The sequence below is a fragment of the Drosophila grimshawi genome, unplaced genomic scaffold, assembly GCF_018153295.1.
Source record: "Drosophila grimshawi isolate 15287-2541.00 unplaced genomic scaffold, ASM1815329v1 contig_44, whole genome shotgun sequence".
Classification (NCBI taxonomy): domain Eukaryota; kingdom Metazoa; phylum Arthropoda; class Insecta; order Diptera; family Drosophilidae; genus Drosophila; species Drosophila grimshawi.
This window is the reverse complement of record NW_025063240.1, coordinates 19,139,422-19,164,735: the sequence shown is the minus strand read 5'-3', so window position 1 is coordinate 19,164,735 and position 25,314 is coordinate 19,139,422. Positions and strand designations below refer to the sequence as shown.

General features: G+C 40.5%; 1 protein-coding gene across 13 annotated transcripts; it reads left to right on the top strand.

Annotated features, from left to right (window-relative positions):
- The first annotated feature begins 1,440 nt into the window (after positions 1-1,440).
- On the top strand, positions 1,441-25,055 carry LOC6556913 (serine-rich adhesin for platelets). 13 transcript variants are annotated; one of them, XM_032737492.2, is made up of 13 exons: positions 1,441-2,293; positions 5,063-5,291; positions 5,485-5,772; positions 6,544-6,793; positions 7,433-8,382; positions 9,048-10,032; positions 19,450-19,840; positions 20,638-20,805; positions 21,769-21,921; positions 22,021-22,058; positions 22,667-22,688; positions 22,985-22,993; positions 23,576-23,606. In XM_032737492.2, exons 1-13 carry the CDS (start codon positions 1,640-1,642, stop codon positions 23,579-23,581), a joined length of 4,143 nt encoding a protein of 1,380 aa, XP_032593383.2. In that variant the 5' UTR covers positions 1,441-1,639; the 3' UTR covers positions 23,582-23,606. The 13 variants fall into 13 exon arrangements, 12 of the variants coding, with proteins under 12 accessions (XP_032593383.2, XP_032593489.2, XP_032593436.2 ...); XR_006246703.1 differs by lacking the exon at positions 1,441-2,293 and adding exons at positions 3,294-3,533; positions 3,647-4,128 and having other exon boundaries at positions 20,638-20,790; positions 22,667-22,993; positions 23,576-23,601; XM_032737598.2 differs by lacking the exon at positions 22,985-22,993 and having other exon boundaries at positions 23,579-23,620.
- Positions 25,056-25,314: the final 259 nt, after the last annotated feature.

The following is a 25,314-nucleotide window of genomic DNA, read 5'->3' as shown; positions in this document are numbered from 1 at the left end:
GTATGCAAGGGGTGTGCCACTGAAATTTATGCAGCACAAAGCCGCGTGGCAAATGTGAGTAAGCCAAACGACATAAGCAGGCATAAATAGTGCAACTGCAACAGCACCAATAGACACACACACACACATAGAGCGAGTGTTGTGGGTGTAAATTTTGTTATGCGGCAAATGCGCCATAAAGCTAGCAGCCGGGATCAGGATGCGTTCTCCCAAAGGCATCTGCTTGCATTTGCCAAATGCCCCTAACCCTAACACAATCTCTCCATCTCTCTGTGTGTGTGTGTGTATTTCTCTGTGTGTATTTTGTGCTGTTGCTGTTTTTGTGGCGCGCTTCTGGGAGCTGCTTGCTGCTTGCTGCACGCTGCATGCGCCACTCTAATAAAATTTAATAAAAAACGTGTTGCCTCGCTTTCTGCATCGACAAAGAGCAGCTCGCTTTTTGCATTACGCAAAAAAATAGGAAATAGAAAATAGAAAAAAGAAAAAGAAAAAGGAAAAAGGAAAAACAGCAGCACATTTGGCAAAAACATCGAGCGCAGCTCAATATTGATTACAGTTTGAGAGTGTTCCGCACTTTTTGAACAAATTTTGTATAGATTCCAGTTTTGTTTTCGGGTTCAGCTTTAACACAGATCGCTGATTGTAGCATATCCTTCGTAAGACCTTTCTAGAGCATATTATAATGTTGTGGGAAAGTTTTTAACGCATTGAAGAAAAGGTCCTTGGCCCGTTATATCCGATCTCTTATGAGATGCTTTAGATACATCCGTTCTCTTATCAGATACTTTAGATATACCCGTTCTCTTATGAGATGCTTTAGATATATTCGTTCTCTTATGAGATACTTTAGATATATCCGTGCTCTATTTTGTTTACAAGCTTATCTTAATTGACTTTATCAAAATCTCTGAAATCATTGGCGTTCTTTAGATCAGCTACAGAAGCACCACAATATCCCTTAATGAATTCCACTATATATCTATCTATCTAAGTCAGCTGATTCGTGTGTTGTTTTTGCTGCCAGTTCTAGATTTCAATGTATGAATTTCGATTGCAGTTTCAGTTCTGGTTTGATCAGGTTGTCAAACTGCTTCCGATAATAGTTATAAATTAAATGCGATTTCTAATCTGACACCAATAATCTGACTTCAATGAACCCAATTGAAACTTCAAATTACTATTAAATATTGTTCAGCGTAAATTATTTGTTATTTATGTTATTTATGCCATAAACTTTTTGCAATTTGTGCTAGTCTTTTATTGACTTTCATTAGCTGCCTCGCAATTTCTGCAAGTGTAGACAGCTGTTGGCGGTTAACAGCAGTGTCAGCAACGTTGCCAGCATATCAATATGCTGCATTGGCTGTCAAGCCGCCTAACACTAATATGATAAGCCAGTCACTCATGCGCTTATAACTAATTTTCAGCCGGCAAGTGTGTGGCAAGGGTGGCAAGTGTGTGGCAAGTGCTGCGAGCGGAGCAACTGCAGCAGACAAACAGATCAAAGGCGAGCAGTCAGGAGCGGATTACGTGCAAAGTATCTCTGGGTGGGTGTAGAGCAATAAGGAAACTGCAAATGGATATCAAAATGTAGAAACGAATCGAAATCGGCTAATGCAGACGGCATCGAGACGCCTCCATGGGCAAGTGTGTGTCCCGGCAGTCGGCGGCACTGGGTAGCTGCAACAGTTTGGCGGCGGAACATCATCAATCTGTGCTGACATTGGCGCTGTCCCACCAAGATTTGGCCCAGGCCCACAAAATATGGCAACGGCTGACAGCGAGTAATGAATATATAGCCGCAACAGCAGAGCAGCCATTTTATTACCACATAAGCCGCAGCCACGCAAAGGACACAGACACAGACACAGAGGAGCACGAGGAGGCGAGGCAAGCAACTGCTGTGTTGCACATTGAGTCTGTCTATAATCATTTGGATGCCCATGTGGATGCGGATGTGAATGTGGATGATATTATTGGCAATACGTTGACAGGCAACAACAACAGCAGCAAGAACATCAATAACAACAACGACTACGACGACAAAGCCACTTTTGCCACTTGCCAGGACTTTTTGCTGCAGGAACTTGCCCAGACACTGGCCGAGTATCATCAAGTGCCACTCGTAACTCCTTCACAGGGCCAGCAGAGCAACTGGAGTGGCTTCATCACACATGACACATCCATCTGGCAGCCGATTAATAGCTTCAGCGATAACGATTCCGACTATGAACATGAAAATGAACACTTCCAACAGCAGCAGCAACAACAGCAGCAGGAACAACTCCTCCAGGTGAGTGCTCCTCCTTCGTTTACGATTATGACTCGATCTGTAATACCAATCTCATATAATAATCATAGCCATCATAAAGTTAGGAGTAGCCTGCGTGCAAAAAGTGGTACCAAAAATTCCTTTCGTTTTCCTTTCGAAATGTTCTAATCAACTAACCTCTGCCAAACTCACCCATTTAACTTTTTTGCACAGCTTTGTTTGTTCCTCTAGTACAAATTAACTTCAATTTTTGCGAAATTTCACATTTTTCAGAAATTTTAATGGTTATTTTTTATGAAGATAAATGAATAAATGCTTCAGGATTTTCTTATCATTGCCCTTATGAAAAAATCACAATAATTTAATCATTCATCATTCAGAATGAAAGAACTTTTACTTACAATTACTTCTGATTTTTCATGACTTGGGAATCTAAAATATAGAATTTCTGCAATAGTCAGAAAAACCTGGAATATAAAATTCATATAATAAGAAACACATTTCAAATTTAATAAATGCTTTGAATGATTTGTAAAGTAAAATGCATACTTTTGAGTAACATATTTAAAAGATAAAAATAAATTTCTTTCAATTATTTAGAATATAAAATGCATAAATTCTTAGAGTTTGAATTAAAACTGACTTTTATTTCCTTTATATTGCTTGATATATGTATATCTGAATATATTCAATCTGAATACAGAGTATCTGCTAGTCACGCACACCCTTTCTTTGCATACTTCCTTGCTTTAAGTCTCCTCTGCACCCATTTCAAAAAACCGTTAATAAACCGTTCACAAGCACAGACCTAGTTATTAAACCAAGCACACCCTGTGCACAAGCACACACGAACGCTAGATGGCGCCACATGGGAAACCACCCTCAATTTTAACTGCGGCAAAACACTTGTTCCGGCGTTTGGTGGTTGTGCGCATGTTCGCTGCCACTCTCAAGGCATACACTCAATCGAGCAATCCACAGCTTGCCAGAATTTTCAGCAAACGCATTCAATTTTCCGTGTGCTGATGTTTCACAAGTGAAAAAATCTCCCAACAAAAGCAAAACATAAAAAAGAAAATTTGCCAAAGAAACAGAAGAAAAGAAAAGCAAGAAAAACTCGAATCAGAATAGTGAATTGCATACTTTGAGGCAGTGTGTGGCAGCTGTGGCAATTGAATAGTGCAGCAATTGTGAAATTTATTTTCCGCATCGAATACTTTTCCAAGGACCTTCAAAAAAGTCGGCGTACTCACGGCTTTGGGTGGGTGGCAATACATATATATATATATATTACAGAGTGTGTGTGTGTGTATTCGAGTGTGTGTGTGTGTGTGAGCTTTTTCTATAGGTATAACTATATTTGCTTGCCTCCAGATTCAGTGGCAGGCAGCAGACGCAGTTTAAATGTCGTAATTTGTGCGCAGCTGTGTAATGAAAATTGCATTAAACTCAACGCAGTTGAAGAAACAATCGCAAATTGCAACGGATTATTTTTTGGTGGCATTCAACAAAACGGCGACCGTGCAGATTACAAATAGCGCTGCCCCATACGTCAACGGAGGAGACTCGCGAACAGAGCGAGTGCCTCCACGCAGCCGACGTGCAACATGGATGAATGCGACAACCTCGTCGTCGTCACATTAGCCGCACACGAGGAGGCCAACGCAGCCGAAGTTGAAGCCATCGAGCACGAGTTGCAACAATCGCACAAGCAATCGCAGGAGCAACACCAGCAGCAACAACAGCAGCAACAACAGCAGCAACAACAGCAACAGCAGCAACAGCAACACAACAGCGACAGATCCACAGTTGAGGAGGACGCAGCAGTTGACGCGGAAGTTGAGGCAGTCATTATGGTAAAGATAGTGCCACAAAGGATACACATGCTGCTATATAGAGTACACTGTGCGAAAATGTTACGTTCCAAGTCGCCATTTATTTCTGTCTTTTGTTATTGCTCTTAAAACAAGAAGAAATCAATTAGAAATTTCTGTTCTTGAAAAAAAGATTATTCTCGATTTATTCAGAAAAAACTTCACGAAAAAACAGTGCTGTCAAAGCTGAAAAATTTGTGCCAAGATAAAACGAAGTCCGAAAAGTTATAAATAAACGAAAGAGCTTTAATTAAAAATAAGATCAACTTAAGAAAAAGATTGCTTAGCATAGAATTAAAGACAAATCTTTCATAAATTAAAAAACTAAATCTACTCAAAAAAGCACAATTAAAAAAGGGAAGTCAAAATAAAGTCCAAAGCAAGTGCTTGAAATAAGAACAACTTTCTTGATTTAAGACAAAAATTAAATAACAAAAATGAACATAAATCTTCAACAAATTGAAGAATAAAATCTTATCAAATACAAAAACTAAATTGGGCCTCAAAATAGGCCCAGCTTTCTGCTTGTCCGACTTGTCTCGAGGAAGAACGTGTGTTTTTCGCACAGTGTAGTTACATGTATCTGTTGGATAGTTTTGTGCAGCAGCCGCGTTGACTAATTTGTATTTGTAGTAGTTTTTCGTTTTAGTTTTGATGCTTTTGTGGTAGATATCTAGATTTGCATATGAATAAACACTGCACCCAATAACCACCCACCCACCTACCCACTGCACCCACCACCCACTATGCAGCATGTATTTGTTCTGTATTGTTCGAGTGAGGCTCAGGCTCATTTGTGCTCATCCAGCTCATCGCATTGTGCGCTCATCTGTTGACCCATTTTTCGCTATCACATTTTAATCGTTTGCCTAACCCGCTACTGCAACTACCCAACCAACCAACCACTCAACCACAGGGTCAGACGGAGAGCAAGAAGCATGGTGGGAAGTCGCATCGACGTCACAATGGCAATGGTCCGCCACAGGAGCTGACCGAGCGGGAGCAGCAGGAGCAGCTCCATACCAAAGGCACAGCGATGTCCTTTGGCTTTCGCAAGAAGCTCAACGGTACGCCCAAAAAGTTCAAGAAACTGCTGGAAGGAGGCAAGACCCAAACAGACACAAAGGACGACAATGGCAATGCGGGTAAGTCTAATGATTATGAGCAGTAAAGAAAGCACAAGGAGCAAAAGGAACACAAGGAGCAAAAGGAGCTCTCTCTAATTGGTTATCGTTATGGCTTTTTAATTTGTGGCAATTTGCCCTTGTCTTCAATAACGACTCAAAATGACACCCACGCCTCACTCCCACTTCTCTTTCTCTCTCTCCTCCTCCCTAGCGCCCCCCATACACTTTGAGAAAGTGGGCGTTGCCGCTACCAAGACAACAACAACAACAACAACAAATACGAGCAACAATCGTACAGGTGCGGCTGGCAAGCGTTTTGGCTATCGTGGCGCGCTCGTGCCACGCCCCGCATCCACAAGCCTAACAACAACAACCACAACCAGTGGCAGCGAAGACTCCGAGGAGTCGGCAGCAAATGCTCAGAACAACAACCCCAACAACAACAACAACAATGGCAACAATGGCACCACAACAACTGGTCAGGGACTGGTGAGCAATTGTAAGTAGCCGGAAAGCGAATGACAAAAACGCAATTAAATGTGGAGTGCCGAAGGTTAAATACCCTTTGCAGACAAAGAATCTTATTTACTTGCTCTTAGTCATAGATAAAGTAACCCAACGGGAGCCATGAAGGGAACAGAATTTACTCACTTAGTAATCCAATCTTGCCTAGAAGCAGATAGACAGACGAATATAGATATATCGACTCGATCAAGAATATAAATATATATACTCTGTGCAGTCTTAGACGTCTTAGGGTATTCAAAAGTACCTCTGAGAGCTATTAGATAATGTGGTCAGATAATGTTAGCTGGTTAATGTGATAGCTGCTTTATATTGTATCATCGAAAAGAAGTGCAATAGTTATTATATAAGCTATGAATTATAGTAGATCTATAATAATAAATAATAATATATTATTGCTCAAGTGTTAAGAACAGATTGAAGCTAATAATTGCTGAGATTAGACAAGATTCGATGCGAGTTCGAGTGCCAACTAAAAAGATGAATAGATAAACAGACAGTGGTATATATATTTATATATATATATATAATAACTCGATTCATTCAATCAACAATGCATACATATTTATTTTATGAGGTTGTAGAAGTCTCTTTCACACATTGCCAGAAGTTTATTATGCCCAAGGGCATTGAAGAAATGCCAGCAACTCTTTGACACATCTCTCAATGACATCTCTCACTCTGACTTCTGCCCCTCTGCCACCGCTGCCCCGCTGCTTTCTGCTCCATTTCGCTGCACGTACAGTGAAGCGTCGCTCGAAGAGCGCACACACAGGTCGCACAATTGATGGGGAGCCGAAAATAGCGCAGCCAAAGCAGCTGACGTTCAATCTGAACCAGAACACAACCATCGAGTATCAGCGCCGCCAGTTCTTTGGCGAGATTGCCGATGAGGCGAACACGGCGGCAACAGCAACAGCAACAGCAACGGCAACGATTGCCAACCGACACCGCTACAACTACAACAATCTGGCCAACATGCATGCGAATGTCATGTGAGTAAACCAAAACAAAAATATACCCATCCATTGGAGAAGACTGCTCTTAAATCATTCAAACTTCTTTTAAGTATAACTTTCATGTTAATCTGCTTAAGCATATTATAAATTTGAGTGCTTGATCTGTTGTCTAGAATCTAAACTTAAATTATCTTGAAACCAATCTGTCCTTCAACTTTATCTTCAATCTATCCTTCAACTTTATCTTCAATCTATTCCTAAACTTTATCTTCAATCTATTCCCAAACTTTATCTTCAATCTCTTCCTAAAGTAAAATAAAGTTAAAGATAAAGTTTGAAAATAGATTAAAGTTAAAGTTCAAAGATTGATTGAAGATTTAGAATACCTTAAAATTGAATGCTTTTTTCTGGAACTCTAAATATAGACTCTAGACTTAATCTGCAATCTATATCTAAACTTGAAGACTCAAATTAAGAGTATCCAGAAACCCTATTCTACTTGACAGGGAAAGAAAGAAGCCTTGAGAAGTTTCTTCCAGTTGTACTTAAATTTAGAACAGCATTTCTCTCCGAATATACTATATATACCATATCTGTATATATATATATATATATATATATATATATATATATACCTAATTAATAACTGTTTGCCTGCTTGTTCTTCTCCTCCAGCGTTCGTCCCACGCCGCGTGCTGCGCCCGCCAGCTTTGCCAAGTTTACGTTGCAAACGGTTAGTCTGCCTCGGCCGGAGTATCCGGTGGCCATTAGTCTTACGGCGACAACACCCACAACTCCCAGCAGCAGCGTACAATCGCCAGTTCCGGCACACAACAACACCGGTGCTCGGGCCAAGGATATTCCGACTGCTGCAAGGCCACATCCGTTGACCTCGATCCATGTGCAACCCAGTCGACAGTTGGATCAGAAGAGCGTCAAGCAGATCACAAACAATTCGACACGTCGGGGTTTCTCGGGCAGTCGGGAGATTAGCGCCGATTCGGGCATTGCCAGCATGGATATGGCTGTGGATTCGGGCAGCAGCTCGGGAGGCAGTGCGTCCAGCTCAAAACGCAGTCGCAGTCGCCCGAGGAATCTGCAGATGGTGATGAGTGGACGGCATACATTCGAGGTGCGCGACGTGGATGATCCACTGTCCAGTGAGTCGAACTCTTTTGTGGAGACACTGGCGCTGCCCAAGTTGCCCACGGATAACAGCCAGACGGCTCAGTTGCCGCTGCTGGGATTAGTGCGTTCCAATACGGTGCTCAGCCGGGAGAGCTACGAGCGACGACAGGCGACGGCTGGACACGATCAGGAAACACCGGAGACTCCACCCAAGCCCAGTGGCTCCGATGATAGCGAGAGTGTGGACGAGGAGAAGTTGTATCTGGACTCGTCCACCTCCGAGAAGAGTGCCAAACAGCAGAGTCACAGCCAATCGTCGTCCATGTCCTGGCGCTGCCAGGCGGGCGAATCCTTGGCCGCCAAGGATTGCAGTAGCATGAGCATCACCAGCAGCGACACTCAAGCGACTACCAAAGCGGAGGACAAGGAGGAGGACATGTCCCTGGGCATGGATGACATCAGCTTGATCAACACGGAAATGCAATTTAGCACAATTTGTAAGTAAAGCTGGAAGATTTAAGAGAAGCGAATTGTGGAGAGAGGTGGGAGATGAAGGTAGTAAAGGGTATACTTATAGGATAAACGTAAGCTTTGAGAGAACAGCAACAGGAGGAGCAGATAGTGAGGAGTATACTCCAACTCCCGACTTAAATATGGTTATTCTTCGTCTATGATTAGAGAAGAATAGAAAGTCGTCCTTTTTCTAAGATTGCTCTCAGCAAGAGGACATCTCTTCAATCTAACTCGAACAGACTCGGCTTAGACTATTATATCTTGATTAGAAAGAACTAGAGGATCAATTAACAAGACTAATTGTAATTAAGGAAGCTATCCGAATAGATTAATTCATTGATTATGGTATATAAAACATATTAAAGCCAAGATCACAAAGTAGTTAGAAGATCGAACTACAAATATTACTGAATACCCTCGACTTAGAGCTAAGCTCAAACAAAATTTAACAGATAATTTTCTTGTAACTATCAAAAGGATGAAGTCAAATATTCCGCCGCAAAGCAACTGATCCTAGTCTACAATAACTCACTCAACTTTAGACTAAACCATTCTTCACCAAAACAGGAAGTCCTTTCAAAACCTCTGCAATTGCAAACCCTATTTTATCGCACCATTCTAACTACAATCTCATCTCTCTTCCACGCAGCTTCAATGACGGAAGCGACACCAAAGCCGAGCAGCAGCAGCAGCAGCGGCTATGTGGCCACCGATCCGGAACACTTGCTCAACATGCACATTGTGGACAATCGAGAGGCTGTCGTCGATCAATTGCCCTTGGAGCGTCCCCGCTCCTTCAACAATGCGCTCAACGAATCAAAGTTTGCCGAATTGGCGCTGGCAAACAGCAGCTGTCTGCTCTTGGATGACGAGACCTCGCCAACAGACAGCTTGGTCAGCAGCACCGAGGAGATGGAGTCCGAGGAGGCGGGTGGCAAGCTCAAGAAGCACAAGTTGAATGCGGAGTTGCAGCAGAAGGATAACAATGAGGTGGACATTGATGATATATCGCCGTTGCTGGAACTGGAACTCGATATGGCCAGTCACAGTCCCCATTCCCCCGGTACGCCCACACACGCCTCCCACTCGCTTTCGCTCGGCTCGGATTATGGCAATCTGATCGATGACGAGATTGCCGATCAGCCGGCGTTGCTGTGCAACAGTGAGGCACCCGATCTTGCCACCGATACGCCCACCCTAATGGAGACACACACTCACAACACCCAGACCGGATCACTGCGATCCCTGAAGAGTCAGTCCAAGGCACGCACAGCCCTACAGCAGGCCATCGAGTTGAGCCTGCGAACGCCGGCTGCAGTGCGACGAGCTGTCCTCGAGAGTGCCGAGTCCTTGGACACGCTCTCGCCCTGTGAGTCCATCTGCTCCGATGATCTCATGATGGACTTTGATATGAATAGCAGTGTGGATTCCATCGATCGTACGCTGTCCGTGCGCAGTCGCAGTGGCTCCGATCTGCACAAGTTGGGCGCCGACCTGGAAGCGGATCAGGCCGAGACCGAAGCGGAGCTGCTCGCCCAGCTGGAGTGCAAGGGCAGCGACGTGATGAAGGAGCTCAACAGTCTGCTTCGCGTGCGAATGCAACGCTCTGCACCCAGTCCCAGGGAGCGCATCAGGTGAGTTGTCTCCCAAATTGGATGTGGCCACACCTCGACTTTTCCATTTTTTTTCCATTACCAAAACTAATTGAATTGGCTGGCTGAAATCGGGCAACTTGCCAATATGCCCAAATGCAGCGGCCTGCTTTTGACTTTTCCTTTGATATTCGCCTTATTTTCTTTGGTTTTGGTTTTTTATTAAGTCAACTGGCACATGGCCAGCAATTGGCAGTTGCAATCTTGGCGCAGTCCCTGCAACACACCCAGCACCACTCGAAAGTAATACAACAACTTCTGCCTAATCAATCAGCAATGCAACCATTTGCTCTCTCTTTCACTCTCCACCAGTCTCTCTCTTTCTCGCTCTTTTTGCCGGTTTCTTTACTTTTATTTAACACCCGAAAGACCCTTGGATTTCTTTGCCCAAACTAATGTTTTCTCAAGAGTTCAAGTCTCGAGTGCTTGAGCCAAAAATAAACTGATATCATTCAAAATTGAATTTTTGCTGTTCAAAAAACTAATCGCAGCAAATACTTTAAATATTTATACACATTTACCAAGGCTGATCGATTTGAATAGGCTGTTTTTTGGATATATCTGTCGTGCTTAGGATTGCTATATCTTTAGAGCGGATTACATGTTGCCCCAGCATACAACATCTTCTACTGGCTAAGGTATACATTCTGCCATGTTCAAAGTTTCTTTTGTTCTATTCAAAAACTTGCTCATCTTAATTATATATTTCCTCTCCCCTATAAATACCTCAACTATCAACTATGTAAATAGCTACATGCTTTATGGGCAGTGCAATCTAAGATGCAGTTGCAGCTGGGCACAGCTAAGTATCTAGATACAAATCTTATCACTTTTATCTTATTTACTTGTCATAAAATTTAAACTGAACCACAATGTTGCAACAGAGATACGATTTATTGCTAGATATTTAGATTAGCCGTTTTTTATTGTGATAAGATTTGTATCTAGATACAATTTGTTTACTGGAAATCTTAGATATTTCTTTATCATCAGCTTATTTTCTCACAACTCTCGGCACTTGTAGTGTTAAGCAATTGGCATTTGCCAGCTCAGAGATTTGGAATTGGATGGACGCCTTTGCCACATCCACGCTGTGGATTGCAAATTGAAATTAGCCCAAAATTAGACAGACAGCCAGACAGCCAGATAGAGAGATAGAGAGACAGACAGGTTGAAACTTAAAAGTATTTTGTTGTTTATTGGCTTTTTCTCTCTCTCCATCTATCCATCCATCTATCTGTCTGTCTGGTCTGGTCTGGTCGTTTTGTTTTAGCCAAAAGGTCGTTCCATTTGGCATGGCCAACAGAAATTCCCATTGCCGTTACCAATTGCAATGTTTAAGCGCCTGTTACCACGAAACCATGTTCAAGGGTTTGTCCAAAAGGGGGGAGGCAGAGTGGGGGATGTGGTTGGCAACTGCTGAGGTTTTATAGCCAAAATGGCAACGGCACTTGGCATTTGCAAAGCGAGCCTGATCGGGTACGGGTCTGGGGTCTAGTTGGGGGTCTAGTTGACTTGGTCTGGCCAAATCGTGGTCGTAGTTAAGATAACATTTTGACTTTGCACTGAGACTTGATGGCGAGTGCCGCATTCTTTTGTCATGGCAACCACGACAACAACAGCAACAACAACCGGCAACAGCACGACATCAGCAGCAGCAGCAGCAGCAACAACAGCAACAGCAACAACCACAATGTTGTCGTTGCGAAAAAAGCCGTTTCTTGTTCCAGCCAAAAGTTGAAAACAGTGTTTTTTTTTTACCATTTTGTTTTTATTGCATTGGCAAGGAAAAATCAATTGTCTGCCCATGTGAACCTGTTCCGGACCTGCTGCTAGCTGGAAAAGCCAGCAACAACAACAGCAACGAGGCATATAAAATAACTGCAAAATGCCGCTGGCCTCCGCGAACTGCATTTAGTCGTGGTTTTATACGCATGCTCCACGGGATTGCCTTTCATAAACCAACATATGTATGTACACACTTATGCATTTTTGTACACACGTCGAATTGGTCAATGTACCCATAAATTGTGTCCAACAAACTGCGTCTATAACTACACGCAGCAAAAAACATGCTACATGTTGCAGCCCACCTAGAATCAGAAAGTAGAAGATTTAAACGAACTCATAAAAATTTAATGCTCTGCTTTGAGGATTTTGCTAATTGAAAATGGCTCAAGAGAAGTTTTAGAACCGTGTGCAACAGGCAGAGTGAAGCATAAAGTATATCTATATTATTATTATTAGGGGGAAGCTGATTGATCTATTGTGCCCCCTTCTGAGCCTATAGCTCTTCCATCAGCCCCAACTCCCGCAAGAATGTGAGGATCTTTGTTGGGTTCAGGTCTTCTATGTCTTTGCAATTCAAAACATGCGACCCTAGGATGCTGCTTCTTCTTCTAGTTAAGGCAAGTATATCTATATAAACAAGCTGATCTTAAAGATCATAAAGAACTAAAGACTTCAAATTGGAAATATAAGCTCTAGTTTAGCAGACGCTGCTGATCAACTGTAAACAGTTCATTAAGATTGGAGAAGAGAAACAGATATTGTTAGTCTAGTAGAATTCCAACTGGTTTTCTCTCAGTGCAGGCAGCAGCAGCCCACAGTGTCTGTCACACAACTGCGGACAATCGGCAAATCTTTTAATCGTTTGAGAAACCATACTCATATGCAACATTTGCACAATGAGGCCTACATGATTGTGCTTCAACCTTGGGGCAGCAGCCACAAGTGCCTATTTATGGGCCACAATGACTCACTGAGGCAGACAAGTCTGCAAAAAAAATGTAAGTGCTGAGTCAGCTGTGGGCCAACATCTTGGGGCATTTGCGATCTTCATTAATCTGGGCTCAAATGTGATGGCTCAATAAACTATCGCCTATCAGTGGCGACTCGAAAGCTTTCTATTCTAACGGCAGTGCCACACACAAAGCTCCAAAACAACAACAACAATAACATCAATAACAACTCCATTCCATAACATTCTTATCGCTGTTTGGTTTTTATTGTTGCTGTGGCTGCAACATTTTTGGAATCGAAACACTTGCACATTGGAACAAAATCAATAGCGTGGAGCGTGGTGCAAGGCACCCATAAAAAGATACTTGGAATACTGCATGAATATGAATATGAATGAATGTCGTAATGAGTATTGATTATGCTATGATTATGATTGTGAATGACAACAAATACATATTTGTGATGAATGCTTAATGCAGGATAATCAACTAAACGAAATAGGAACTATTTATATTAGACACTTAGCGAGCCTCAAACTATTTGCAACTCTAAAAATAAATCTATTCACAGTTGGTGAAAATAAATAAATTGAAGTAAGAAAATAAATTGAATAAGAAAATAAATAATTCATTGCTCTGAGAACTTTATATAATTTGAGAATAGACCTGGGAATAAATTGCTTATACGAAAACTTTAAGAGTTAAAGAGAAGTTTGAATTTATAAATAAATAGATACTGCTAAAAATATATATATACACAGCAATATATAGAAAATTATTATATTCTCGGAGAATATTTAAGAAGAAATACTTGAATTTAAATCACAATTGATCTTTAAGTTTCCCGAAAACTGAACAGAAAGTTTACCGACTGAACAGACCTAAATTAGAACGAAAACCTATATAGATATATACAGTTTTTGGTATACATATAAATTAGTTTTTTTTAAACTTTTGCCTTTACTGGACTGCTGCTGTACCTTAAAAGTCAAAGCACCAATTTACACTTTCCGTAACCAAATTATTATCATATCGATTTGACAACAGATATAAATTGAATCGCTTGCTAATAGTTTTTGGCCCACTGTGCGCTGTTTCATTCCCAGTTCGTTGTGCACAGCCTTGACTTGCTGCTCGCTGCCAACTTCAGCGGCAACTTTAGTATTAAACAAGATCTCAAAGCGTTCGCCTCGCTTTAAAACGAGTTGTTTCAGTTGTTGCGTGGGTAACTGATTGACTTACTCTGCGAGCATTAGTTTAATAGAATATTCGTATAATAATACTGCCTGACTGGCTAATCAACACGCCGTGTTGTGTTCAGTGTTGAGTGTTGAGTGTGTTGCAAGTGTTTGAGTTGCTTAACCCCACCGAGCCAAGTTAATTGCGCTTGTTAATAATCAAAAGCCACCCACAAAAAAAAGAGTAAAAAAAAAGAGTAAAAATAGAAACAAAAAGTTAAACAAAAGCCAGTGACCGAATAGACCGCCCTCGCTAACGCCGTCGCCGTCGATACGCACTGTTGCCTTTTCCATGCCACAAATACCAGCAACAAACACAACAACAGCAACAACAACAGCAACATCAATAGCAACAGCAACAGCAACACTAACAACAAACAGGCAACGTTTATTATAAAGACGCGCCGCAGGCACAAGTGTCAATGCTTTTTGTGTGAACTTTGTTGTGCAGAAAATATATTAAATAACATTCCAAAAAAGCCGAAAGCAAGAAAAAAAAATCCAAAAAGAAAGGGAAGAGTCGACAACAACAACAACAAAAAGTAAACTCTCAACTGGTTTGGTCAAAATGTGAGTTTAACAACAAAAAACCCGAAAACCGAAAAACGAAAAATATTTAAATATTACCAAAAATTGCGGAATGCTCAGACATAAGCCCGAAATCTCAAGTGGGTGCCGATTTCCGCCACTGCCACACCTCCCCTCCCTCCCCCTAATCTCATTTGCGTCACTTGATATGCAACGGAAGACAATAGAAGAAGAAATAAAAGTGTGTCACATGCAAATGCATTCTTCTTCTTTTTTGTGTTGTTGCCATGAAAATCGCTTGGAATTTGATGCCCATAAACGTAACAACAATTGCAACAACAACAGCAACAACAACAGCAACAACAGCGGCAACAACAGCGGCAACAAAATGAGCTGCCATGTAAACTGAGCTCCATTTATGGCCTGAAGCTGAAGCCAGTTGACGCTTCAAGTTCAGCCTTGCTTCAGTGGTGCTGAGCTGAGTTGCTCGAGCAATCCATCTGTGGCCACTGAAATGGGCCTCTAAGTGCCTGTCAGTACTTAGAGAGGTCTCCGCTCTAGACATGCATAATTCAACAGAATGCCCGACCGTTGACCACAAGCTACACTGACAAAAACTGGGAGTGTATTTTTTACAAATTCCTCTTCCAGAAACAAGCTAAAATGATATAGTTGGGTGAGCTCGACTAGCAGATACCCAGCTGTTAAATACATAGTTGGCTTGCTGATTTTATATATATAAATACTTTTTGCTCAATATATAAATACTTTTTGATGATAAAATATTTAGAGCTGATCAATACTGAGCCCTAACTTCATCTGGATATGACATAAAAGAACATTTATTTTAAGGTACAAGTGCCTAACTCTTATAGTCTCTGAGATCAGCTCGGAGTTGGATATATCGACTCGGCTGTTTATACTGATTAAGAATAAATATACCTGATGGGATTGAAGATTCGTCCTTTTAAGTCTCACATTCGTTTGCCCAACTTCATTCGACAAACTCTTTTAGCATCTCAACATTTAAATGAAGAAGAACTCTACTTAAAGAAATGTTCAATGCAATATATTTTCAATAAACCATAAAACACATTCTAAAGTTTTTTTTTCAGACTGTCTAAATTCCGAACATATTTGCTCCGATTGTAAAATATTTCTTAGAATTGCTATGCTGACTTGTAAGACAATTCCACAAATATTTATTATGTTTAAAATATGTTGGATATGCTAAGAAATGTCGAATGTGGCTAAAGGAATTCCATATTTCTGTGTTCTGTTATAAACTAAACTATTTCTTTGAGTGTGTGGCATTGAGTGCAAATACGACTAAGGCTAAAGCTACAGATACAGATACGTAGCTACCAATCTAGCTATCTACCTGCCTGCCAGTCTGTCTCCCCGTCTGTCTGTCTGTCTGTCTCCCCGTCTGTCTGTCTGTCTGTCGTCATTGCCGCCTCTTCCTCTGTCTGGCAGGCAACGTTGATCTTCGTCATCATCATCTTTAGCTGCGCAGACAAAACTTTGCTGGCATGCCACAAGTTATATGCACAAGCCACACGCTACACGATACACACAACAACAACAACAGCACACCGGATTCCGATTCTCAGCGCAGATTTGTGTGTGTGTTGTGTGTGTGTGTGTGTATGTGTGTGTGTGTGAGTTTGTTGTGTATGCTTTATCTTACCTTTATGGTTATTACTATTACCATCATCACCTTTTGCCAGTCTCCCAATCATCGCAGCGTCTCTAATGAAGCGCCCTTTGCTACCTGTTCCGCCTCCCCCCGCCTTCCGTCTCGATCTTGGAGTTTGCCCCTGTTTTGTGTGCACTTCCGTTTGGCTATGACAAATGAGGTTTCACCATACAAAATTGATAAGTGCCGTTAGACTCGGCTCGAGCTTGTCGTCGCCTCTGCAACTGATTGTAAATTGTGATTGCTTGTCATCATCAGTTAACTGTTGCAGGTTGCGGTTGCTGTTGCTGTTGCTGTTGCCGTTTGCAGGCTGTATGCAGGTTGCAATAGCCCACTGGCGACAGATAGACAGGCAGGGAGACAACACTCGACCCGCTGGCATTGGAGCTGCCACAATGTTGGCTCCACAATCATCAGCAGCAACAAACAAATAGTTGAGCCTAAGCCACTCTTCAACTCCACGATAATTCCAGCAAGTCCATTAGCTGTTTTAATGCTGCAACTGTTGCAATAATGAACGTTTTGTCGTCCACACACACATATATATATATACATATATATATCAGCTCTTTTATGTGGATGCCCATAAATAAATGCATACATATCTTACATATGTATCTATGTTTGTACAGGTTTCAAGTTTCCGGTGCTGTTTGCAGTTGTGCAAAGTGCTCGGCATTGTTTTGATTTCAGCGCGTCTCTTTCACAGTTGATTTCTGCATACTCAAGTACCATATAAGGCAGATATATATACATATATATATATACGCTATATCCACATACTGCAATCCAACCCAGCGTGCGAATTATGAGTGTTTGTCTTTGGTTTGGCCAAGATTTGCATATGAAAGCCAAGTTAACTAAATGTGCTGCTGCAAAACTTGCAGGCCTTCAACACCAGCTGCAACCATATTTCCTATAATTATAGAGAGAGAGTATGCCTTATATAGTCGAGTCTAGTTGGTAGTCAGACAGAACATGCCATTTTTATGGCTTACATTTGCGCCGATATCATGTTTCTAGATTTATAAGTAGCATTCTTCTGGAGGTCAAACCATGAATAAAAAGACCTTGCTTTTGAAAATGAGCTGAATTTTGAAAGAATTGTTGGATTGGTAAGTTTAGATCCGTCTTAATCTAAATCTCAATCCATGAGTCTTGTTTTGGCAAAGTTAAAGCTGTGAATTTGACCCTTCCCCCGAATACTTATTCTGGCTATAGTTCTTACATGGAAATCGAGCTCGAATCGCGCTTTTAACATTAAATGCAGTGTTATTCAAGAGGTCTTAACTTGACTTGCTTTTGAAAATTGGTTGAAGTTTGATCAAATTATGACATTTGACAGCTTAGACCACTCCACAAACTCCATTTTTGAGTAGAACTCACTTACATGAATTTTGAGTTGAAATCTTGTTTCCCACATTAAATAAAGCATAATTCTAGAGTTCAAACAATGAAGGAAACACCCTTAAATCGATTCATTTTTGGCAGTCTGTAAGTGGTTATTCCTCGGGTCTTTGGGAACTTTTCATATTAAAATAATCACATCTTCATCAGCCTAACTCAAGTTAGACTAGTTCTCAGACTTTCTACAGCACCCAAAGTGACCAAGTTCTTGTCATTAAAATGTGAAATGATAAAGATCATAATAGAGTTGAAAGTATGTTTATTGTATGCTTCTATGCATGCTTACAGGTCTGTCATACTTAACCGCCAATGGAAAACCATTAAACGCAATTTTCGCTTGGCTTCGAGCATGTGTTTGCTCCAGTTTTCTGAAGCAATTACGTAGCACTTTTGCTTTTCGTTTTGTTTCTTAAACTCAAACTAATTAAGTGTGATGTGAAAGTCAAATAAAATGTTAACAATTTGCGACTATTGCTCTCTGCATACTGCGAATTGTGTTTAGCGTGCCAATTGGCCATAAGACTTCAGCTATTTACCTGTGATGCGACCTGGAACCTAACATATAAGTTCAAAAAATAAAAATAACAATAACAATAAAAAGCAATTATTATTATGCCCAAAGACAAAATCTACGAGTGTGGTTTACATTTGTGTTGCTGCAAGCTACCTTTTAATACCCTGCAGCGATTTAAACTGTTCAAAATTGGTATCATGAAGTGACTCATATAATATCGTATCATAATGTGTAACAGCCGCTCAGCTTAAAAATTATTAATCCCATAATTATATATCAACAAATTTTGATAAATTTGACAGTAAATAAATTAACAAACAGGGTATGTTTAAATCGGGATTTGTTGTTTGTTACTGCTCGCGTTTTGTTTGACTAAATTATTTATTGGGCATTTGGTTGCTTTGTGTCTTACGAATATTCAATACTTTGTTTGTATAAATTATACCGTGAAATGCTTAACAACGCGCATGTCTAAGACTTGTTGTTGCTCCACACACACACAACACATGCCCCACCCCCATGCCTCCCCCCAGTGGCTATGGCATCCCTTGTCTGCTGCAACACGCAACAGTTGACTTTCACCAAGCGAACAGTATATATATATATATATATCCATGCCATTGTGGATTTATTTCCACCACGTAACCGACTTTTAAGACGCTGAGTGGAGCAGCTTCCCAGCATGCAACTAATTGCCCCTTATTGTGAGCTAGACGGGGGGCAAGGTTAGGCAGCCAATCAATGGATGCCATTTCACTTTCATACGACGCACCTGGTTAATTAATGGCGTTAAATAATTGAAAAGAAAATAAATGAAAAGCAAAAAAAAATGCCGCTTTGGGGAAAAAGTCTACAAATTCTCCACTCAGCTGTTTGTCGTTTAGTGCGCATGTCCCGATTGTGTCATCGTCATCGTCCTCGCAGTTTCACTTCAGTTCAGAGTTTTCGATGGCTGCAGTCGCCACAACAACATGTCCACCAGTGCAGCTAACTCCTCGGCCGGAGTGGCTGCCTCATCGCCCAGTTGTGCGCGTCGCGTTCGCACAGATCTCAAGACCTCACAGAATGTATTTCTAACCGGACAGCAAGCGCGTCCCAGGAACAGTTCTCCTCAGGGCGTTACCCAGCCTCATTACCACTATGTGCCCGGTTTTATGGCGAGCAGTGCGCCTGCTGCCAATGCCACATATCTCAGGTTGCAGCTGACTGCTTGCAGCAAGCCAGTAATGCAGTAATGCTAATATCTCTGTCTCTATTCTTGCCTCCGTTTAGCGCCAAGCTGCCTGCACGCGCCACACGCCTGCTGAATCGCTCTCGGTTGCAGGATCAGGCTGGCAACGAGTCCGACAACAGTTTGCGTTCGACACACAGCGGCGCCTCCTCCAGTCGCAAGCGCAGCACAGCCGCCTCGCGTGCTTCAACCGCCTCCTCCACATCGAGTCTGCAGCGACGCCAACAGCAGCAGCAACAGCAGAAGCACCAATCAGCCACGTCGTCCGGTTCGAGGCGCACAACTGGTCAGCGTCCGGGTGGCAGCAACGCAGAGCTGCACAGCTCATCGGACGATCTGATGTTGTATGACAAGTCCTTCAGGAATGCCATGATTCAGGATGTGCTGCAGTTCAAGAAGCAGCTGTTGCGACTACGTCGCATCCTTCAGGAGGTACGTAAGGACATTATTAGGTTTATAATCGTTTAATTAAATTGTGTAACAGGCAAAAGGAAGTGACTCTGAACCCATTAACTATATATGTTTTATAGATTATCTCAGAGACTTTTCGAGATGACTTTAATTATGAATCTACGTTTTCGTAGCCAGATCAAGTGTAAATCATTTTATCGATAATTGCTCCTGTTTTGCGAATATCGATACAAATCGATAGCAACAAAAGACACAATTGTAAAGTTATATAAAGTTATAATACAATTGATATATAATAATATAACCAGACATATTATTAATAAATAGAATCAGATTAGACAAACTATGTCTTTAGCAGCTGAGTGCAGGGTATATCCCAGTCGAACTACCTCGACTAGCAATTTCTAACTCTGATTCCGTTGTAATACTGTTGCCTCAGTTTATTTACCAATTGTTTTTATTTTGTATTTAACTGGGCTCAGAGTATAAAGCAGTCGGTTGAGTCCGACTTGCAACATTCTTCAACATGTTTTTTATTTCTTTATTTTGCTTATTCGATTTTCTTTTGCACATGCCACATGCCACATGCCATTTGCCACACACGCCATACACTCACTCATACGCAACTCATACTCAATCTAAACTCACATCACAATCGCACGGCACAGGAGGCTGATTTTGATACAAAGCGGGTAGGTTTTTATTTCCTTTGATTTTCCACCATGCCCCCAAACAAAACTCCAACTGATAAATGATAAATGATGCAGTGGCAACGTCGTCTCATTCATTATTCTCGCCTCGTCCTTTCATCCTTGCAGACGGAGACGCTGAATCCCTTCGAGAATGATAATATGCAGTTGTTTGCCGCCTGTGGCCTGGATAGCAAGCAGTTGAATGACATCGATTTGGCCAGCCTGACATCATCGACAACGGAGGATCCCTTGCAGGAGCTATCCGATCTACGTAGACAGGTTGTTTACCTTCAGGTATTTGCACGTTTTTTTGCATTTCGTTTGCTCGTTTAGAGGCGTATCAAAAACTCAGTCTGAGAGTACCCAAAAAAACAAAACAACAAAATTCAACTCACTTTCGCTTTCTTATCAAAACAGTTACAATATATACAAAGCAGTCACTGAACAGGATAAATGATTTCAAAAGAGTTTTCTTCTTATCAATATAATACTATTTGCTGTTGTTTGCCACTAGTTGTAAATTAAAGATACTTTCCACTAAGCATGCAACATACAAAAAACAGACCATTTTTATGCTTACTATAAACAGTATACACTTTTTTCCTCTCTCTCTCTATATACATATATAAATATATATAATTGTTGTATTCTCTGAGAATCTAAATTCAAACACGCACTTTAACTTTATCTTAATCTTTTTTAGCTAGAACACAAAAAAACACACTCAAAGCAAAAACAAATATTTAGCTGTTGTTTGTGAAAATCAAGCTCTAAATTCCGAAAGGGTCATCAATATTTTTATATGCGAAGTATTTATATAAAAATATATATATTCATTTATTTATGGTTTCTATTTTTGGTTTAATCATCAGTTGTTTATTTGAATGTTTCAGTAAGAACAAACCCAAGATCATTTATTTATTATATTTCGATTTTGATCGCAACTTTACTAATCCAAAAACAAAATCAAACAATGCAAATACATGAAAATATTCAAAATATTGTCAGCAATTGACTTCGGACTTTAGAGCTTGATGGTGTACGTTGTTGATTGATAGCCTAGCTACATATATATATATTTATGCAACTTTTTTTAGTGTCTATAACTTAATAAAAAAACAAAAACAATGCTCTCTGGCTTAGTTTGTGAACATATGAATATATCATTTAGCTAGCCTTTTTTTGCAAAAAGCTGCTCGAAAAACAATTTGGTCATTTTGGTTTTTGTGTGTGTGTGTTTTTATTTTTGGCAATCAGGGTCAAGTGGATGATCGTGATCGCACCATACGCCTGCAGCGAGATCTTATCGAGCAGCTCGAGGCGGAGAAGCGCCAAGCGATGCCAGCTGACGGCAACGTGGCAAACCTTGTCAACAAGGAGTGCATCAGCATGGCCACCCAAACGGAGCGAGTAAGTTGCCATAAACCAAAACTATATATGAAGATATAGTATAGATATATATATATATTTGATATGTGTGACTAACTGAGCGCGATTCCACTTTCACAGACACGTCCACTTGCCATTGGTGCGGAGGGTTTGTCCAGGTAGGCAAACGTTCATCTTCAATGCAAATTTGTTGTTATGATTATTTTTTTTTTCTAACCATGTACAAAACTAATACAAAACGCCGTTTGTGGCTTGTTGCTGCTGCTGCTGCCGCTGATATTGCTGTTGATTTGTGGCAGCTACAGCTGTCAGCTGGTTTCATGCGCCGCTGGCTTTATTGGCCAACGGCGGCATGCAAATCAGTTGGCCACTTTTTCAACTTGACGTTAATGGCCGCAAATTGTAATAGCTGCGGCCTAATTTGGCCAACTTGCAACAACAAGTAGCAGCCACAAAAGCAGCAGCAGCAGCAGCAGCACCAACACCAGTTGCAGCACTCACCTACACTTGGAGAAAACCCTAAGCAGAAACTAAACTCGCAGTTTAAAGACACTGCATATTCTAGTTGAACTACAGCAACAATTTTCAAGTTGAACTGCGTTTTTCTCCAAGTGCAGTTTGTGTCCGTTGGTTAACTATTTGTAGCTGTGTTTTTTCGCTTTAATTTAATCACTTTTCTATATATATATATATATATCACCCACTCACACACACACACACACACACAATCTAAATAACCCATACATATACATGCTGCCTTATATAGACTACAGTTTGGGGAGCAACAGGTACTATTTTGTGATTTCATATTGGCCATTATAGTGCTGTGTGCGATCAATCTCTTATGTATACTACACCTAAGTTATAATAACTGTTTGGATAACTGTAACTACTGCACCTGAATTCGTTTAAACTCGAACCAAAGCTTTAACTGTATCAAATAACTAACAAAAATATTTAAATACAACTAAAAAGAAAAAAATAAAAAACAAATTAAGACTCTTAGCTGTAAGCATTAGAAACTTATTGCCTGACAATTAACACTGTTTGTGAACTGTTTTAATTGCATGCGGCAATTAAATAGAGTCTCCAGGTAACAATTATACTAACCACAATCATGGGCGTAGTCAGGCGGGGGAGCAAAAGGGAACAAGTCTAAACTTTTGACTTACAAAGATATTTAGCAGAAATCAGCAAAATGACGAAAATAACTTATTTTAAATCATATTTTTCGACTAATCAGCAAAGCTTTCATTTGAAAACCTCTCGAATATTATATTAATTAAATATCATAGGACTGAAATATATATAGAGATATTCATAGCATGTCAAGTCTTAACCGGAACTGGAACTTTAACGATTGATAAACGCAACTGGAAATGAAATTTAATTTTTTTTTAATAACGAAAAAAAAGTGTAACAAATTCGTAAACTTTACATTAAACTTATCAGAGTTGGAAGCGGAATTTTCTCAACTTTTTTTCAAGATATCTAACTACTACTAATACTTGGCAATGGGTAAATTGCCCCCTCAACGTGACTACGCCCATGTTGCACAATCAATAAGTAGCCACTAATCAAAAGAAACACTAATCAACAAACTCACACACAAAACTGACTTCAAATTGAATGTGTTTTAATCTGTTATTTGCATTTTTCTCACCTGGCCGGACAGAAGTAAGCCTGAATATACCAGTTATACCACGCACTTTCCGACGCTCCACTTGCATCATTGCAACGATTCCACCGTGGCGGCAACAACAATAATACACCACCAGCAGCAGCCACAGCAGCCATGTAATGGCAACCACAACAACAACAATAATCACAACAACAACAACAACAATTGTCGTGCTTTGAGTCAGACACGTCGTCACACAATTATTTCGACCACGCTGACCAACTACAATCAACAGTTGGCTGCCGCGGCATATCCGCGTCGCGCCTCCATCGGTTGGGAGGCGGCTGTCGAGACGGCCACGCCCACAACTGCCCCAGCTGGTGCTGCTGCTGCCCCTGCTGCTGTTGTGGTACGCAAGCCCGTGCGAATAACACTTATTGGAGAAGCGTTGCCATTGTCACAAAATGGCGTCAAGGCGCGTTTCCTCAATGGCGGCAGCAGCAGCAACAACAACAGTAACAACAACAGCATCAACAGCAACAGCAATGGCAGCAGCAACGGTAGCTTGGCGGGTGTTGCACATCATTATCAGCCGTTGTATAACAGCAACAAGATGACAAACCCAACCGTAACTATAGTCTGATTTAGATACCCACACTTTTTAACCCATTTTCGCAACAAGAAATGCGCACAATTGTCAACAGGCGCTTAACAAATACAACTATTCTAGCTGAGTTTAATATACTATATCTATATATATACCACATAACTATATATGTATATATATATACACTGATGTACTCTCAAACTATTTGCAGTCTTACCAAAACCAGTGAAAATATAAGCAGCTCTAAACTAAAGCTAAAACTGGCTAATAACAGCTGTGGTTCAATATTACACTAGCTTACAAAACTGTGTAGATCTTTGTATACCCTGCATCTGCGACACATAAAGCATATATATTCTTGATCAGCATCAACACCCGAGTCGATCTTGCCATCTGTCTGTCCGACAAGTTCAGCAATTAAAACCATAATTCTCAATTTATAACACTCTTATACTGAATGACTATATGTCTACACATAATATTGATCAGGTGTAAAAATTGCATTCATTTAGAATAACAAACCCAGAAGTTATTTGTATTATGTCAGTTGGGTGCAGGGTATATTCCAGTCGAGCATTCTTACTTGTTTAGACTTCTATCCATCGTTGTGTAGAAAACTTATAGTTGAACATATTAAAGGAAATCATCAAAATCGAGATACAGTTTTAAGTGTAAGCTGGTGTAAAATAGCCACTAGAAATTCAAGAAGCGTAGCTTTAAGAGCTCTCTGAGAATTCAACGGAAAATAAAATAGTTTAGAAGTGCTCCATGTACAATAATACAATAAATATGCAAAATGTGCAACGCAAGTTAATTAAATTAAAAATATCGTGTAATTTAGTGGAATATTCTTCATACAATTATAAATAAAAGCTCTTTAGACAGCTTATCAATCAACAACTATATCTATATCTATTTATATATATATATATATATATGTATTCAACTAAAGTAATTATTGTTAATTATGTTATTTAATTTGTAGCGTAAGTTTTAGTACATTCTGTAATTATTTCTATTTAGTTAACTGTATTATAGTATACGATCTTTCATAATGCTACAACAATTATAAACTCTAAAATATTGTAATACTTTAAATGGTAATCATATTTTTTTCTTCTCCAAGAGCACAACAATATCTAAACGTAATTATCCCAAAATACTTCAAAACTATTGTAAACAAAAT